The sequence below is a fragment of the Ranitomeya variabilis genome, chromosome 4 (genome assembly GCF_051348905.1).
Source record: "Ranitomeya variabilis isolate aRanVar5 chromosome 4, aRanVar5.hap1, whole genome shotgun sequence".
Taxonomy (NCBI): Eukaryota; Metazoa; Chordata; class Amphibia; order Anura; family Dendrobatidae; genus Ranitomeya; species Ranitomeya variabilis.
Genome location: NC_135235.1, coordinates 554,358,014 through 554,375,170, shown reverse-complemented (window position 1 = coordinate 554,375,170; position 17,157 = coordinate 554,358,014). Strand labels below are relative to the sequence as shown.

The 17,157-nt window shown below is 44.0% G+C and overlaps 1 protein-coding gene across 4 annotated transcripts; it reads left to right on the top strand.

Annotated features, from left to right (window-relative positions):
* The first annotated feature begins 5,188 nt into the window (after positions 1–5,188).
* On the top strand, positions 5,189–16,354 carry GOSR2 (golgi SNAP receptor complex member 2). Of its 4 annotated transcripts, none has more exons than XM_077252696.1 (6): positions 5,189–5,350; positions 6,801–6,865; positions 8,731–8,839; positions 11,247–11,379; positions 13,759–13,899; positions 15,944–16,354. In XM_077252696.1, exons 1-6 carry the CDS (start codon positions 5,322–5,324, stop codon positions 16,103–16,105), a joined length of 639 nt encoding a protein of 212 aa, XP_077108811.1. In that variant the 5' UTR covers positions 5,189–5,321; the 3' UTR covers positions 16,106–16,354. The 4 variants fall into 4 exon arrangements, with proteins under 4 accessions (XP_077108811.1, XP_077108814.1, XP_077108810.1 ...); XM_077252695.1 differs by having other exon boundaries at positions 5,307–5,420; XM_077252699.1 differs by lacking the exon at positions 13,759–13,899.
* Positions 16,355–17,157: the final 803 nt, after the last annotated feature.

The following is a 17,157-nucleotide window of genomic DNA, read 5'->3' as shown; positions in this document are numbered from 1 at the left end:
GTGTACATCTTGCCACATGTATGCAGTCCTTGACCAGCCGGTCGAGGGTGCATACTGCTGTGCGAGATGTGAGCACATTGTGCATTTGGAAACCCAGATACTGGATCTAAATGTGCAGCTGGCAACACTGAGATCCATAGACAATATGGAGAGGAGTCTTCTGCTCACAGAGCAGACGCTCAATGGGATAGATGAGGAGGGGGATGGTAGGATGGAGCTGCAGGACAGTGTGGCAGTTAGCTGGGTGACAGATAGAAGGCGGGGTAGAGGGAAGAGTGCCAGGGAGGCTAGTCCTGATCTGGCACACCCCAATAAGTTTGCTAAGTTGGCAGATGAGGGGGGTGCCAGTACAGGGGTAGTACTGCTGCAGCCAGGCATGTCCTCTGAAAGCCGGAGGAGTGACTGCTCCAGTAAGGGGGGAAATAGGAGAGCAGGGCAGGCCAGACAGGTGCTGGTAGTGGGGGACTCAATTATTAGGGGAACAGATAGGGCAATCTGTCACAAAGACAGGGATCGTCGGACGGTGTGCTGCCTACCTGGCGCTCGAGTCCGACACATCGCTGATCGGGTGGACAGATTACTGGGAGGGGCTGGTGAGGACCCAGCGGTCATGGTGCACATTGGCACAAATGACAAAGTTAGAGGTAGGTGGAAGGTCCTTAAAGATGATTTCAGGGAATTAGGCTGCAAGCTGAAAGCAAGGACCTCCAACGTGGTATTTTCCGAAATACTGCCTGTACCACGTGCCACGCCAGAGAGGCAACGGGAGATTAGGGAGGTTAATAAGTGGCTCAAGAATTGGTGTAGGAAGGAGGGGTTTGGGTTCCTGCAGAACTGGGCCGACTTCTCAGTTGGCTACAGGCTCTACGCTAGGGACGGGCTGCACCTCAATGGGGAAGGTGCAGCTGTGCTGGGGGAGAAAATGGTTAGAAGGTTGGAGGAGTGTTTAAACTAGGGATTGGGGGGAGGGTATTCATTTTATAGGAGGGGAAGATAGTGCAGATAGAGACCTGGGCACAAATAAGGAAGTTGGGGGTGGCGGTGGCATGGGGGGTGGGGTTAGAACAGTTAGTAATTTAAGAAAGAATAGAGGTACAGAGAGTAACATCAAGTGCATGTATACTAATGCCAGAAGCCTCGCCAACAAAATGGATGAATTAGAACTAATGTTGTTGGAGCATAATTATGACATGGTGGGGATATCTGAGACGTGGCTGGATGAGAGCCATGACTGGGTTGTTAACTTGCAGGGCTATAGCCTGTTCAGAAATGACCGTACAGATAAGCGAGGGGGAGGGGTGTGTCTATATGTAAAATCTTCCTTAAAACCCATCCTGTGTGATAATATAGGTGAATTTAATGAAAATGTAGAGTCCCTGTGGGTGGAGATAAGGGGAGGGGGAAAAAATAATAAATTACTGATAGGGGTTTGTTATAAATCTCCAAAACTAATGGAAGCAATGGAGAATATCCTCGTAAAGCAAATAGATGAAGCTGCGACTCAAGGAGAAGTCATTATTATGGGGGACTTCAACTACCCTGAAATAGATTGGGGAACAGAAACCTGCAGTTCCAGCAAAGGTAATCGGTTTTTGACAACTATGAGAGACAATTACCTTTCACAACTGGTTCAGGACCCAACAAGGAGGGGGGCACTGCTAGACCTAATATTAACCAACAGGCCAGACCGCATATCAAATATAAGGGTTGGGGGTCACTTGGGGAATAGTGATCACAAAATAATAAGTTTTCATGTAACCTTTAATAAGATGGGTAGTAGGGGGGTGACAAGGACACTAAACTTCAGGAGGGCAAATTTCCAACGGATGAGAGAGGATCTTGGTGCAATTAACTGGGACAATATCCTGAGACACAAAAATACACAAAGAAAATGGGAGACATTTATTAGCATCCTGGATAGGACCTGTGCACAGTATATACCGTATGGGAATAAACATACTAGAAATAGGAGGAAACCAATATGGCTAAATAGAGCTGTAAGGGGCGCAATAAGGGACAAAAAGAAAGCATTTAGAGAATTAAAGGAAGTAGGTAGTGAGGAGGCATTAAATAAATACAGAAAATTAAATAAATTCTGTAAAAAGCAAATCAAGGCAGCAAAGATTGAGACAGAGAGACTCATTGCCAGAGAGAGTAAAAATAATCCCAAAATATTCTTTAACTATATAAATAGTAAGAAACTAAAAAATGACAGTGTTGGCCCCCTTAAAAATAGTCTGGGTGAAATGGTGGATGAGGATGAGGAAAAAGCCAATATGCTAAATGACTTTTTTTCATCAGTATTTACAAAAGAAAATCCCATGGCAGACAAAATGACTAGTGATAAAAATTCCCCATTAAATGTCACCTGCTTAACCCAGCAGGAAGTACAGCGGCGTCTAAAAATAACTAAAATTGATAAATCTCCGGGCCCGGATGGGATACACCCCCGAGTACTGCAGGAATTAAGTACAGTCATTGATAGACCATTATTTTTAATCTTTAAAGACTCCATAATAACAGGGTCTGTACCACAGGACTGGCGTATAGCAAATGTGGTGCCAATATTCAAAAAAGGGGCAAAAACTGAACTCGGTAATTATAGGCCAGTAAGCTTAACCTCTACTGTGGGTAAAATCCTGGAGGGCATTCTAAGGGATGCTATGCTGGAGTATCTGAAGAGGAATAACCTCATGACCCAGTATCAGCACGGGTTTACTAGGGACCGTTCATGTCAGACTAATTTGATCAGCTTCTATGAAGAGGTAAGTTCCGGACTGGACCAAGGGAACCCAGTGGACGTAGTATATATGGACTTTTCCAAAGCTTTTGATACGGTGCCACACAAAAGGTTGTTACATAAAATGAGAGTAATGGGGATAGGGGAAAATATGTGTAAGTGGGTTGAGAGCTGGCTCAGGGATAGGAAACAAAGGGTGGTTATTAATGGAGCACACTCGGACTGGGTCACGGTTAGCAGTGGGGTACCACAGGGGTCAGTATTGGGCCCTCTTCTTTTTAACATATTTATTAATGACCTTGTAGGGGGCATTCAGAGTAGAATTTCAATATTTGCAGATGACACTAAACTCTGCAGGGTAATCAATACAGGGGAGGACAATTTTATATTACAGGATGATTTATGTAAACTAGAAGCTTGGGCTGATAAATGGCAAATGAGCTTTAATGGAGATAAATGTAAGGTCATGCACTTGGGTAGAAGTAATAAGATGTATAACTATGTGCTTAATTCTAAAACTCTGGGCAAAACCGTCAATGAAAAAGACCTGGGTGTATGGGTGGATGACAAACTCATATTCAGTGGCCAGTGTCAGGCAGCTGCTACAAAGGCAAATAAAATAATGGGATGTATTAAAAGAGGCATAGATGCTCATGAGGAGAACATAATTTTACCTCTATACAAGTCACTAGTTCGACCACACTTAGAATACTGTGCACAGTTCTGGTCTCCGGTGTATAAGAAAGACATAGCTGAACTGGAGCGGGTGCAGAGAAGAGCGACCAAGGTTATTAGAGGACTGGGGGGTCTGCAATACCAAGATAGGTTATTACACTTGGGGCTATTTAGTTTGGAAAAACGAAGACTAAGGGGTGATCTTATTTTAATGTATAAATATATGAGGGGACAGTACAAAGACCTTTCTGGTGATCTTTTTAATCATAGACCTGAGACAGGGACAAGGGGGCATCCTCTACGTCTGGAGGAAAGAAGGTTTAAGCATAATAACAGACGCGGATTCTTTACTGTAAGAGCAGTGAGACTATGGAACTCTCTGCCGTATGATGTTGTAATGAGTGATTCATTAATTAAATTTAAGAGGGGACTGGATACCTTTCTGGAAAAGTATAATGTTACAGGGTATATACACTAGATTCCTTGATAAGGCGTTGATCCAGGGAACTAGTCTGATTGCCGTATGTGGAGTCGGGAAGGAATTTTTTTCCCCATGGTGGAGTTACTCTTTGCCACATGGGGTTTTTTTGCCTTCCCCTGGATCAACATGTTAGGGCATGTTAGGTTAGGCTATGGGTTGAACTAGATGGACTTACAGTCTTCCTTCAACCTTAATAACTATGTAACTATGTAACTATGTAATATATAAATACGCTGTTAAGATCTACAGGCTGGACATAAGCTGTGAAGGCAGATTCCCTTGGAGATCTCTTTTAAATAAAAAGGGGCTTTACCAGTGTGAGACATGTCATGACTGACAGTCTACTTTCCTTATCTACAAGTCTCACACTGGTAACACCCCTATCATTTAAAAAAAGCTCTGGACACAGATTCTCAGGGAGATCTATGCCCGCCAATAGATCTTAACAGCTCATTCACATATTAAGAAAAGCATGGACTACTCGAGAATATTTTCCTTTTATTCAGCTTCCTATGACCTACATGCCCATATATTTAGAAGGGTTGGTCCTACTGATAGATCCCCAGTAAGGCACCACTCAAGCATTTTCTTATGGCAGTGCTGGAGTGGTGTAAGTTCCTTGCCCCTAGTCTTATACTTATCAGCGTCGCTCCGGTTGTTTTCTGCAGGTTGTGACCTGCTGGATCACTCCAGTGTTTTCTGGGCGATCCGGTGGTCACAACTCACAAGGCCAGAACGAGACCCTCATAGACTTACACTGAGAGCTTGCAACTGTTACCTCAGACTTCCGGTGATGCGGTCACATTATGGCGGCTCGTGACTGGATAGAAAGCGGCTGGTAAGTATAATATTAGGCGCAGGGATATTACATTAGTGGCGCCACTCCAGGACTGAAATAAAATCCCACTGGAGTGGGGCTTTCACCTATGAATATGTATGTATGCGTACCTATAACGATATATATATTATACACACAAGTACTTATAGCTTCACACTAGACAGTCGGTCTCTAACCTGCCCTTATTTTATTTAGCCTACAGCTTCAATAAAAAAGCAAGCCGGCCACCTTGTTACCATGCCAACAGACCCAACGTTGCCTTCCTACTGCCTGTGGCTAAATAAACCCAGTCACATCTTTTTCCTTCCCTCCCAATAATTAGGTTTGAAAAAAATAGTCAACAATAACATAGAACAATAATCCTAAACGTACATAAAACCACGTTAATTTTCGCCGAGCGGTTCAAACCCTTGCAGCAGGCATTGAGATAAACAGCCTGGAGGGAGACGTCAGGGGCCTGATGGAACCCGGAAGTGATGACGTGTGCCGGGAATAGTGGCGTCAGCCTGGGAGCGTAGGCAGCTGATTGCCGATCAATACATAATCGATTGCCGAGCGCAGGTTGGCGACAGGCAGGATCCTGAGCCATGGAGGCTCTTTACCACCAAAGTAACAAGTGAGTGTTAGTGTCAGGTGCAGGGAGACACAGCGGCCATGGCTCCACAGGACACACGGCTGTCGGCACGGTGTGTTATTACGGATGGTTATGTAATATGCTACTGTTGTGCTTATTACTATCAGTTACACGTCATCTGACCATTAATATTGTATAAAATGCCTCTAATAGGTAATATATCGTTTTTTTTGTTACCGAAGGACGATTTAGGATAAGGCCGCTTATTTTGGCCTCGGTATGTGGACTTTCCGTATACTTACTAAGGTTAAAGGGGGTTGTCCATTTTTTTGGGGGGAAAGTTTATAAAATAAAATATAATTACTTAATTTTAATGTAATTATTCATTTAATTACTTAAATAAATGCATTTGGGATTAAACATAATTTTTGCAATTGGATTTAATTAAAATTAAGATTTCATTTCTGAGTAGCTAAAGAAAAAAACAAATAAAGAGTCACAAACTCTCCTGTCAGAACGAACTCACTGACAGATTCTCAGCCAACTCATTATGCAGCCAGCAATAAGTGGTGCAAGCAAAACTGAGGCTAGAGAGGACAAACTGTGCAATGTTTTTAATGGAAACCAATTGTAAAACTGATTTTCGGCCCCAATTGCAGGCATTTTAGCAAAAACCCCAAAATGTCCTCCAAGATGGACAACCCCTTTAAATCTCACCCTCCAAGCGAGGCACTATGGGCAAATTGTTTTTCCCTAATCCCAGATTATTTTGCAGGTCTTTTCATGCAATTGTCAAATCAAAGTTGGAACCGTTGTGGAGTGATCATACACGATTCTACTACAATGTGGCCACATTAAGGGGTTATCCAAGAATTCTTTTTTTTTTTTTCTTCTTCTTACGTTTGTCTAGGTTAGGGTTAGAAAATCTGCTGCATTTAACAGTTCTGTGACCACAATACGTTTTTCTGACGCACAATTTTTCAGCATAAAAATTACAATTGGTCCTTACTCGCCCATTGCTTTCTTAGTACCAGATCTGCTCTGACCTCAGTCTCAGTGATGACATCATGTATTCAGCACTTAACTATAGCAGGGTGTCTTGATGTCACCACTGCAGCCGATCAACAAATACCAAGAGCTGTGGTAGAAATTCATCCCTGGAGCAGTCCTGCCTCATGGCATCTCCATAACTCGATATGTGATGGAACATGCCATAATTTGTATGAACTTGTGATACAATATTACCCCATAGAGTTCTATGATCCGTTATCATATTTGCACTGCTGTTCTAGTTTATCCAGGATTACCTGGAAACAACTGTAGCAAGCTCGCAGCTGCAAAGAATTAGGTTGGTCCATCTACTAAGCCTCTGGATATTAACAGATATTAATATTTCCATTCACTAACAGCCAGCAGTGGTCTTGAAAATAGTAAAAAAAAAAAATTACATGAAAAACTTATTTTAATGATTTACTCGTATTCTTTTCTTTAGACATGTCCATGAAGTTCAGAGTCAGATGGGACGGCTGGATTCGTGTGACAAACAATCTGTACATCGTAAGTATTACTATCCAGTAGTAAGGCTGGGTGGACATTGGTGTTTCTGTTCTGTTAGGAACAGGAGAAAAAGCTAGGTAGACCCTACTGACACACACGTTATAGAGAAGGCAGAAAAGCGGTGAGCGTGCATGTGTATAGAGAAGTCAGGATAGCGGTGAGCGTGTGTGTGTATAGAGAAGTCAGGATAGCGGTGAGCGTGTGTGTGTATAGAGAAGTCAGGATAGCGGTGAGCGTGTGTGTGTATAGAGAAGTCAGGATAGCGGTGAGCGTGTGTGTGTATAGAGAAGTCAGGATAGCGGTGAGCGTGTGTGTGTATAGAGAAGTCAGGATAGCGGTGAGCGTGTGTGTGTATAGAGAAGTCAGGATAGCGGTGAGCGTGTGTGTGTATAGAGAAGTCAGGATAGCGGTGAGCGTGTGTGTGTATAGAGAAGTCAGGATAGCGGTGAGCGTGTGTGTGTATAGAGAAGTCAGGATAGCGGTGAGCGTGTGTGTGTATAGAGAAGTCAGGATAGCGGTGAGCGTGTGTGTGTATAAAGAAGTCAGGATAGCGGTGAGCGTGTGTGTGTATAGAGAAGTCAGGATAGCGGTGAGCGTGTGTGTGTATAGAGAAGTCAGGATAGCGGTGAGCGTGTGTGTGTATAGAGAAGGCAGAATAGCGGTGAGCCTGCATGTGTATAAAGAAGGCTAAATAGCGGTGAGTGTGTGTATAGAGTAGGCAGAATAGCGGTGAACGTACGTGTGTGTATGGAGAAGGCAGAATAGCGGTGAACATGCGTGTGTGTATGGAGAAAGCAGAATAGCGGTGAACGTGTGTGTATGGAGAAGGCAGAATAGCGGTGAACGTGTGTGTATGGAGAAGGCAGAATAGCGGTGAACGTGCGTGTGTGTATGGAGAAGTCAGAATAGCTGTGAACGTGCGTGTGTGTGTATGGAGAAGGCAGAATAGTGGTGAACGTGCGTGTGTGTATGGAGAAGGCAGAATAGCGGTGAACGTGCGTGTGTGTATGGAGAAAGCAGAATAGCGGTGAACGTGTGTGTATGGAGAAGGCAGAATAGCGGTGAACGTGTGTGTATGGAGAAGGCAGAATAGCGGTGAACGTGCGTGTGTGTGTGTATGGAGAAGTCAGAATAGCTGTGAACGTGCGTGTGTGTGTATGGCGAAGTCAGAATAGCTGTGAACGTGCGTGTGTGTATGGAGAAGGCAGAATAGCGGTGAACGTGCGTGTGTGTATGGAGAAGGCAGAATAGCGTTGAACGTGCGTATGGAGAAGGCAGAATAGCAGTGAGCGTGTGTATGGAGAAGGCAGAATAGCGGTGAGCGTGCGTGTGTGTATGGAGAAGGCAGAATAGCGGTGAGCGTGTGTATGGAGAAGGCAGAATAGCAGTGAGCGTGTGTATGGAGAAGGCAGAATAGCGGTGAGCGTGCGTGTGTGTATGGAGAAGGCAGAATAGCGGTGAGCGTGTGTATGGAGAAGGCCGAATAGCGGTGAGCGTGTGTGTATAGGGAAGGCAGAATAGCGGCGTGCGTGTGTGTATAGAGAAGGCAGAATAGCGGTGAGCGTGTGTATGGAGAAGGCAGAATAGCGGCATGCGTGTGTGTATAGAGAAGGCAGAATAGCGGTGAGCGTGCATGTGTACCGACCAAACGAGCGTCAGTCACCTATAGAATATACTTATGAAGATCTTATCATTTCTTCTCTTCGTTTGTGACGTGGGATTGTCTATTAGTGTAGATTTAAGACTTTCACATGGAGCATTAAATAAATCCCACTCAATCTGTACGTTTGGGAATCACTTGTACCTGTAAGTATTAGACTTCCGCCGGGCTCTGACCATATTTATGCTGACTTGTTCTTTATTAGTCCTAGAAAACGAGATCCAAGCCAGAATAGACCAGATCTTTAGTAACCTGGAGCGTCTGGAGATCTTGTCTAGCAAAGAGCCGCCTACCAAACGGCAGAATGCCAAACTGTGAGTAATCGGGGTATCCACTGTGTAATCTATTGAGAAACCTTACTGAGGGGCCGCGTCGCTCAGGAAAGAGTGATCCGACATTAAATACTCTTGCTTTTCATGGCTAGCACTCATCATCCCTGTTATAATCTTATCTGCATGTTCACACGTCTTTATTTTTTTTGTTTTTGTTTACAGACCTTTTGGTTCCTTTTTTTATTTCTGCAACCAAAAACTTCTCTCTTGGCAGTAAAACCACTGCTTTTTTGCTGCCTTCTTTCTACAGTGTATGCTAAATGATGTTAGTTTAATTCAGCAAAAGCGCAGAAAAACCTGTTTGCTGCATTTTAGCAGTTCCTCATTGTGTTCTATAGATGAAAAATGCTGAAAGAATCAGAGTTCTCAAATTCAGACAGGAAAATAAACAAGCGTGTAATGAGATTTACAATATCGTATCCTACAGCAGAGAAGCTTCTGTTCTGCAGCAAAAAAATGTAAAAAAAAAAAGCTACATGTGAACATAGCCTGTTAATAGGAGTTGCACAACTTTTTGACAAAAAGAGGAAAAAAAACAAAACAAACAAGCACTATTCTGAAGACTGATACTATTTTCCAGTCCCAGAAATTTTGCATGTGAATATAATGGTTTTAGGTTAGGAACATATTGGTTCTTAGATCCTTAGAAGGCGTAAAGGGCTATTCCTATCTCAATATGTAGTAGGTGTAATGATAATATTAGTGAATACCTCCAATTAGAAATGTAGTATAGTTCTTCTGATAAGCTATATCACTTACCCCATGTGCAGACCATTGCAACAGCTTAGGTACCCATGGTTACAGTCATGAATAGTGACAGCTGTTAGTGATCGTAACCATGGATACCAAAGTTACTGCAATGCCCTGCACATGAGGTAAGTGACATAGTGAATCAGAAGAACTACACTACATTTCTAATTGGAGGTATTTGCTAATATTAATATTATTACACCTGCTACATATTGGGATAGGATCTTGGAGATGGGAATGCTCCTTTTTAACTTTAGACATCATGTGTTGTAGACCAATCCAAGCAGACATGTGAAGTCAGCCATCAGACATGACAGAAACAAGCCTATTCGTCATGTTACAATGATGCTGTCAGAAAGTACAGAAGAGTGGATCTCATTAGTTTCTATTGTGTACATTTTTCTGGCTGCAGCAGTCGTACATTTGCTCCCAGAAACGCTGCCACTCCAGTCCACAGGTCACATCTGGTACTGCAGCTTCGCACCATTACGGAGACCAAGTTGCAAGTTGTCTGCTGTGTATGGATAATGTGTAACCTGGGCCAATACCTGTGACTCTCTGATCAGCCATAGTTTAACTGATAACCACTTTCACCGGCTTATCAAAAAATGAAACTGTTTAAAAACTTAAATTTCCCATCTTGAAGCGGAAACTTGAATCATTTCTTTACACATCGTTGCTTCAATCATTCTAATTATTTTTTTTTTTTATGGTTTCAAATAAGAAAAAAAAATCCCAGATCCTATCTCCTGTATAACCTAAACTTCAAAAAGGTAGAAAATGCTTCCGAATAATAATTTACTAAAAAGAAAAAAAAAAAAGGGAGGGGGGGGGGGTAAGAAGTGAAATAGTTGTGAGGCTGGCATGCAGACCCCCCTCCTCGGATTCCACACACACCCCAGGGCGTTCTTGGGAAGCTTTTAATTGAAGCAGGTCAGAGAAAGGGCACAGAACAGGTTTCCTGTGGACGGTTTTCTGATCGTGATTCTAGTTTCCATATTGAGCAGGTATATACCTCTGTTAACCCTCCCTGTACCAAAGGCGAATATTGGATGTAACCCAAAAAGGTCAGCTGCCTAGATGACGGACGGTGACAGGTTTGGTGTCCGTGTATGCAGTGAGAGCTTTTACCTGCGGGGGCGGTAAAGATCGCCTTTGGTTTCTAAAGGGCGTCCCATTGACCTACATGAAGGCACGCTGCTCTCTTCAGAATCCTCATAAATAATTTGCATTCACAGAAACAGCACAGCAGCCAAAATACTTAAAGGGATTGGGCAGGATTAGAAAACATGGACAACACATTGTCAATTGCTATAGTCCTCATTCTAAAATACCCACAGCCTGTACTTCCCTTTGGTCCTGTTCCAGCGATGGTGGCATTGGCTCTCCTGGGACTTGGTGCAGTCGCAGCTTTAGGAATAACGGTTCTAGCCCTCCCGATACTCGCTTGACGTTTTGTCACGTGAGCCCTGCAGCCAATCAGCGTCCGCTTACTTCGGATGAAACTGATGCCTGGAAACATTGAGAGCTGGGGCTGCTCTCAGATTCTCGCGAAGGACGTGAGTGAATCAGCCACTGATTGGCTGAAGGGCTCACGGTAGAATAAATGGCTCATACTTTACTACTTTACTTTCGACAGGAGAGTGGACCAGCTGAAATATGACGTGCAGCACTTACAAACAGGACTACGAAATTTTCAGCATCGGCGTTACACCCGAGAGCAGCAAGACAAAGAGCGAGAGGAGCTGATGACGCGCTCTTACACCACCAATGTGAGTTTACATCCCCACTGACATTTAGCCCCATGGTATCCATGAATGCTGTTGCCATTAGACTCAGTAGGCACATAACCTTATACATTAGATGCTCTGCCGATCCCTCCGAAGACTTTCATACAATGTATCCACTTTTAGCTTTCTTAAAGGGGTTATACAATATAATAAAGATATGGCTGCTTTTTTTTTTTTTCCCAACAACAGTGCCACATGTGTTCACAGGTTGGCTGTGATATTGCAGTATCACTCATTTCAAAACAGCTGAGCTGCCATAGCAGGCACAGCCTATAGACAGGTATTTGTGGAAGAAAGCAGCCATGTTTTCTTAATCCTGTGCAATCCTTTAAACGTATTAAATATGTCTATAAAAGTTCAAGCCAGCGGGTGTTGAAGGTTTTCATCAATCACAACTGCAGATTGAGGGCTTACAAAATAATTTAAAGAGCACCTATTACTAGTCTTGGGTTTCTGTTTTTATTTAAAGCACCACTCCTGCGCTGTAGGGTTTTTTTCTTGAAGTGCCGATGTGGTAGTAATGTAAGTTCCCTGCCCCTACTCTCATACTTACCAGCTGCCTTCTTCACCTTTTATCCACGCCGCTGTGGTCAGGTTGTGACCAGTTCGTGACCTGCCGGATCACGCCATGTTTCCTGGAGCAAGCTGGCAGTCACATTTCAATGCACGTATTTGAGAACTTCTTTGTGTCTCTTAGAGACTTCCATTGAGAGCTTGTGACCGTCACCTCTGAATTCCAGTTAATCAGAAGTTGTGGTTACAAGGTGGCGGCAGGAGAAAAGCTGAAGACGGCGGGTGCTGATTATCTAAGGCCGTGTTCCCCCAACTTCAGTCCTCGAGGCCCACCAATAGGTCATGTTTTCAGGATTTCCTTAGTATTGCCCAGGTGATGGAATTAATGCCTGTGCAGGTGATGCAATTATCACTCAGGCAAGGATATCCTGAAAACACGTTCTGTTGGTGGGCCTTGAGGACTGGAGTTGGGGGAACACTGCACTAAGGTACTGAGATCTGTAGCACCACTCCAGCGCTGAAATAAATGGAAAAAAAATGCTGTGATTTAAGTGATTTAAGAAAAGAGTGGGCTGCCTGAGGCTGCTGATTTTTCTAAACCTTACCTATGAGCAAAAGTGGTTGCAAAGGTCCACGCTTTCTAGCAAAAGTTGAGTTGGATCCCACAAGCCTCTGCGTCTCTTCTCGCTGTGAAAGTGTGAGACCTTGAGATGACACTCGAGATCTCACACTGTCACAGTTAGCATAATCCACCAGAACAATGGCTGAGAGCTTGTTGATAAAGAATCAGAATTTTAGTAAGGACTTTCAGAGCTGCAGATTTTGTAGACCAACTAAAGGTAAACAAGAATTGATCATTCTTAAGGCCTCCATACACAATAGACTAAAGTCACCCAAACCCGCCAATATTGATGGGGTCAGCCGACAGTCTAATGTGTATGGGAACCTCCTAAAGCAGAGGTGTCAAACTGCATTCCTCGAGGGCCGCCAACAGGTCATGTTTTCAGGATTTCCTTGTGTTGCACAGGTGATAATTTAATCACCTGCACAGAATGATTCCAGCACCTTGTGGAATGCTAAGGAAATCCTGAAAACATGACCTGTTGGCGGCCCTCGAGGAATGCAGTTTGACACCTCTGTCCTACAGGATCGGCATGGTTAGCTTCTGACAGCCGATCATCTTGTTCTCCTTCGCAATACACTGCTGCTCTCTCATAGAGAACACAAGAGCATTTGGCCGAGTCAGAAGGGAGAGCCGTTGGCCAAACAGCCGTTCAGCTGACTGCTACCTAATGTGTATCGGGCCCTTTATTTCCTAGAAGGGACTTTAAGAACAAATGTTTCTGTTGTTCTGATCCCCAAACAGAATGCAATATACTCTTGGAGAACCTAAAGCAAGTGTTACATTTTCCTGCAGCGCCACTTTAAGCAGTAGACCACTCTCTGCTCAATCGGTTGGCCGTCAGCGCATTACTCGGACATATCTAGTCTTCTAGAGCAGGAGACGCTCTTAGTAGCCTTTTAGATGGGGATCCCAAATAGGCGACCCACTACAGCTCCATTATGGGGTGTATGAAACATGAGATAGATATAGATATATATATATTTTTTATAAAGAAGACGACAGCCCCTTTAATTTCCAAACTACATTCCACATCACATTCAGGTGGACAGCAGACATAATTTGGAACGTGTATGGAAAACTATTGAGAATTAGATCTTCTTTTTTATGATGTTTATACTCCGGGACGTGGTGACGGCTTGTTTTAATGGTAATTACAAAGATTTTTGTTCCTTTTTAATAACACATAACCACTGGGGTCACCCCCTTCCCAATTTCTCACACAGGATTCAGAAACCTCAATACACATTGATGAGACCCTTCAATTTAATTCGTCCGTCCGTAATGCTCACCAAGGGATAGACGACCTTCTGGGGAGTGGGACCACAATACTGGAAGGGCTGAGGGACCAAAGGAAGACCTTAAAGGTGGGGAATCAGTAGGGACAGGAAAGATTAATGACAGTGAGCTGTAAACCACGCACACGCTGCTCTGTATGGTCTGCTCCATGTTTGGTGTCAGTGATGATCCTGAGACTGCTCAGAGTTAGAAAAAGCTACTTGCTTTGTTTTCCACAGAAACAGCGCCACTCCAGTCCAATGGTTGTATTTGGTATTGCAGTTTCTGCCCACTTAAGTAGGGCTGAGTGGTAATACTGCACACGGTCGACTAAACAAGTGCAAATAAGTTGAACCTTTTTATTAAGTCCTGGTCTGTCCATTAATGTAACTGTTGTATTCATCAAAAAGACACTACTCCAGTAAGAAATCACATCTTTTGGTGGGTAGCAAAAGGTAGTTTACGTAACCATGATCCTTCAAAGCTGTCCCATAAAAATAAGCTCTTTCCCTATTTTGTTTTATATCTTTTAGGTTTTAGTGTCTTGCTTATGGCTACAGCGGACAGTTCTGTGTGTTCTCCTGCCACATGGCTTCATTGCCTTTTGAGATTAAGGAGAATACGTCAGCAGGTTTTTGTTATGTAATCCAAGAGCTGAGTGATATAGGGGCAGAGACCCATTTCCAGCAAAGTCACTGGTCTGCATGCTGTCATTTTGATAAAATCACTGTTATCTCTTCTGCAGATCTAGCAGTTCTCTGAATGCTGCACCATGTATAACTTCGCCCACACCACTGATTGACAGCTTTCTATGTACACTGTGCATGGGCAGAAAACTGAGAATAAGTGGTAGGGGCGGGGTGATACAGTAGGACTACATGGCAACAGACAACTAATCCTCTAGTGACAACCTCCTGCTGATAAAACAATGATTTTATTGAAATTTCAAAAAGCAGAACAGTAAGTGAGGCCGCGCTGGAATCAGGGTCTCAGCCCTTATATTATGCTGCTCATAGATTACATAGCAAAACCTGCTGACAGGTAACCTTTAACAATTGCAGGAATTGTCTTTCAACCTCTTGTTTTGAACATCCCGCTGTCATAAACTGGGAGATAAACTGCATTGTATCAGTGAGCATAGAGACTGCCCTAGATGCCCTGTGGACCCCCTATCTGCCACCATCCCCCTTTTCTCTTTTGATTAGTAGGTCTGTCATGGTGTCAGTCGCAACGTAGATGTCTCGCTGGGCCTACTAATCAGAGGAGGTGTTGGCAATAGCGGCAGGTAGGAGGAGGGTCGCAGGGCTCTGATCTGGTGGCCGCTGACTACTGATGTGGCTGCCAGATCAGAGTCCTGTGAATCTTTACGTAACTGTACTCCTGGGAGTTGGTTCCCAATTAGTGCATGTCACCCGTATTAATCTTGAAGGGGTTTTCCAGCAGCTCTTCACTTCCATATTGGATGCTAAGGTTTGCTGCTGGTGAGCCGCTCTTTGGACCCTTGGCAGATATCATTCATGCCAAATAGATATAGTCCTAATAATAATTACTGGCCTCGTGCACCGTGCCTTCCAAGGGGCTGACATATGCCAAGGCAGCATCAGCCACTTCCACTGCTCCAATCCCGGACCCACTCCACTGCAAAGATTGGTTCTCTTCCCATTAGAATTTTATCATTTAGCGGTTTACCAGTATTTGGAGCTCTATATCAGAAAGCCATGACTGCTGGCTGTTTTTGGCATTGCAACTCAATTGAAGTGAATGGGGTTGAGCTGCAATACCACACACCACCTGTAGACAGGTGTGGTGCTGTTTCTAGAAGAAAGCAGCTATGCTTATCTGTTCCTGTGCATCCTCTTTAACCTGCCCAGTCTTTTGTCACCTCTGGAGCTAAGTGGTGCCCCTACTAAAATAACATCCATTTTTGGCTAGATGACTCTTCTTGCCATTGGGGAATAGGAGTGATGGGCATTGTTGCTTAGATTTCAGATTCTGATGACTATATTTCTGTGATCTCTTCTCTGTGTCCTGTCACCTCTTATCATGTATGATCTCGCTCCAGAGTAACTCCATATCTTCCCCCGTTTCACTCCTCACTTTCCTTCCCCTATTTTTTGTGTTGCCTTTCCCTAGGGAACCCAGAAGAAGATCCTGGACGTTGCAAACATGCTCGGCCTGTCCAACACGGTTATGCGTCTGATAGAGAAGCGAGCGTTCCAGGACAAGGTCATCATGATTGGAGGGATGCTGCTGACCTGCGTGCTCATGTTTCTGGTCTTTAAATACCTGACGTGAGATGGAGGATTAACAATCTGTTTCCTGGACTGTGCCTCGGCCGACTCTCTGTGCTCCCCCCCCCCATTGTACGCTGTGAAATCTCCGTAAAGGCAGAGGAAGGAACGTAATTTAAGGAAGAACACAGACTTTTAACAAAGACATTTAACGCTTTACGAACTAGAAATGCTGGTGTTCTTATGTGTATTTAATACGGTCTCTTAACTGCACATTGTCTATTAAACCACGTGACGCCATGCAGCGCAGTGACACGGAGTGTGGACTGATAGCCTGGAGCGGCTGGCTCATTGAGATAAGGGCAGTGATCACCGCCAGGTATACACAGCATACATGTCTGTGATCACATAGGCCTCTTTCACTCGGGGGGTATTTTCTGCACATTAGCTGCAATTTTCTAGTGAAAGCCAAATTTGTCACAAGTGGATTTTGTTACAGATTTGTCTGATTGGCAAAAAACTGACATCATGCAGCTTTTAAAATCTTCGCTACATGTCAATTTCCAAAGTAAAATTTATAAAAGAGATTTAACGAATGTCATGGATAAGATGATGGGAGTACGGCTACGGATCACCTGTAACACGTGTGGCTGCTGCTGGATGTAATCGGTGCACAGAACAGCACCGCTTCATACTTTGTGGCAGGTACTGTCCATCAGCTCTTATTGACTTCTACAGGAGCTGCACTACCTGGCTGCATCCACCAAACCGTGCACAGAGGTGTGAGGACAGCTGATCAGTGGGGGTGCCAGGTGTCCGAAGCCCACCAATCTTCCCCAGAGGAAGATCATCAGTATAAGGCCGGGGTCACACTTGCGAGTGTGAAGCGAGAAACTCCCATGAGTCTCTCACATCACTACTTGGCACTTGGGACCGGAGCGTACAGCTACACAGAAATACATGCCGCATGCTCCGGTCCCGAGTGCCGGGTAGTGATGCGAGAGACTCGCTCGAGTAATAGTAATGGACAACCCCCTTTAAGTAACAAGACTTCTGCCCTTATGACAACTCTTCCTGTCTCTATGGCCGGTTCCCAGGTCTGAGTACGGACTACTA

Bases quoted from the DNA above. Each gene is read 5' to 3' on its own strand.
- GOSR2 (XM_077252695.1), top strand. From the start codon at position 5,389: ATGGCTCCACAGGACACACGGCTGTCGGCACG. The intron at 6,866-8,730 runs GTAAGTATTACT...GTTCTTTATTAG, and splicing joins TGACAAACAATCTGTACATC to TCCTAGAAAACGAGATCCAA. The intron at 11,380-13,758 runs GTGAGTTTACAT...TTTCTCACACAG, and splicing joins CGCGCTCTTACACCACCAAT to GATTCAGAAACCTCAATACA.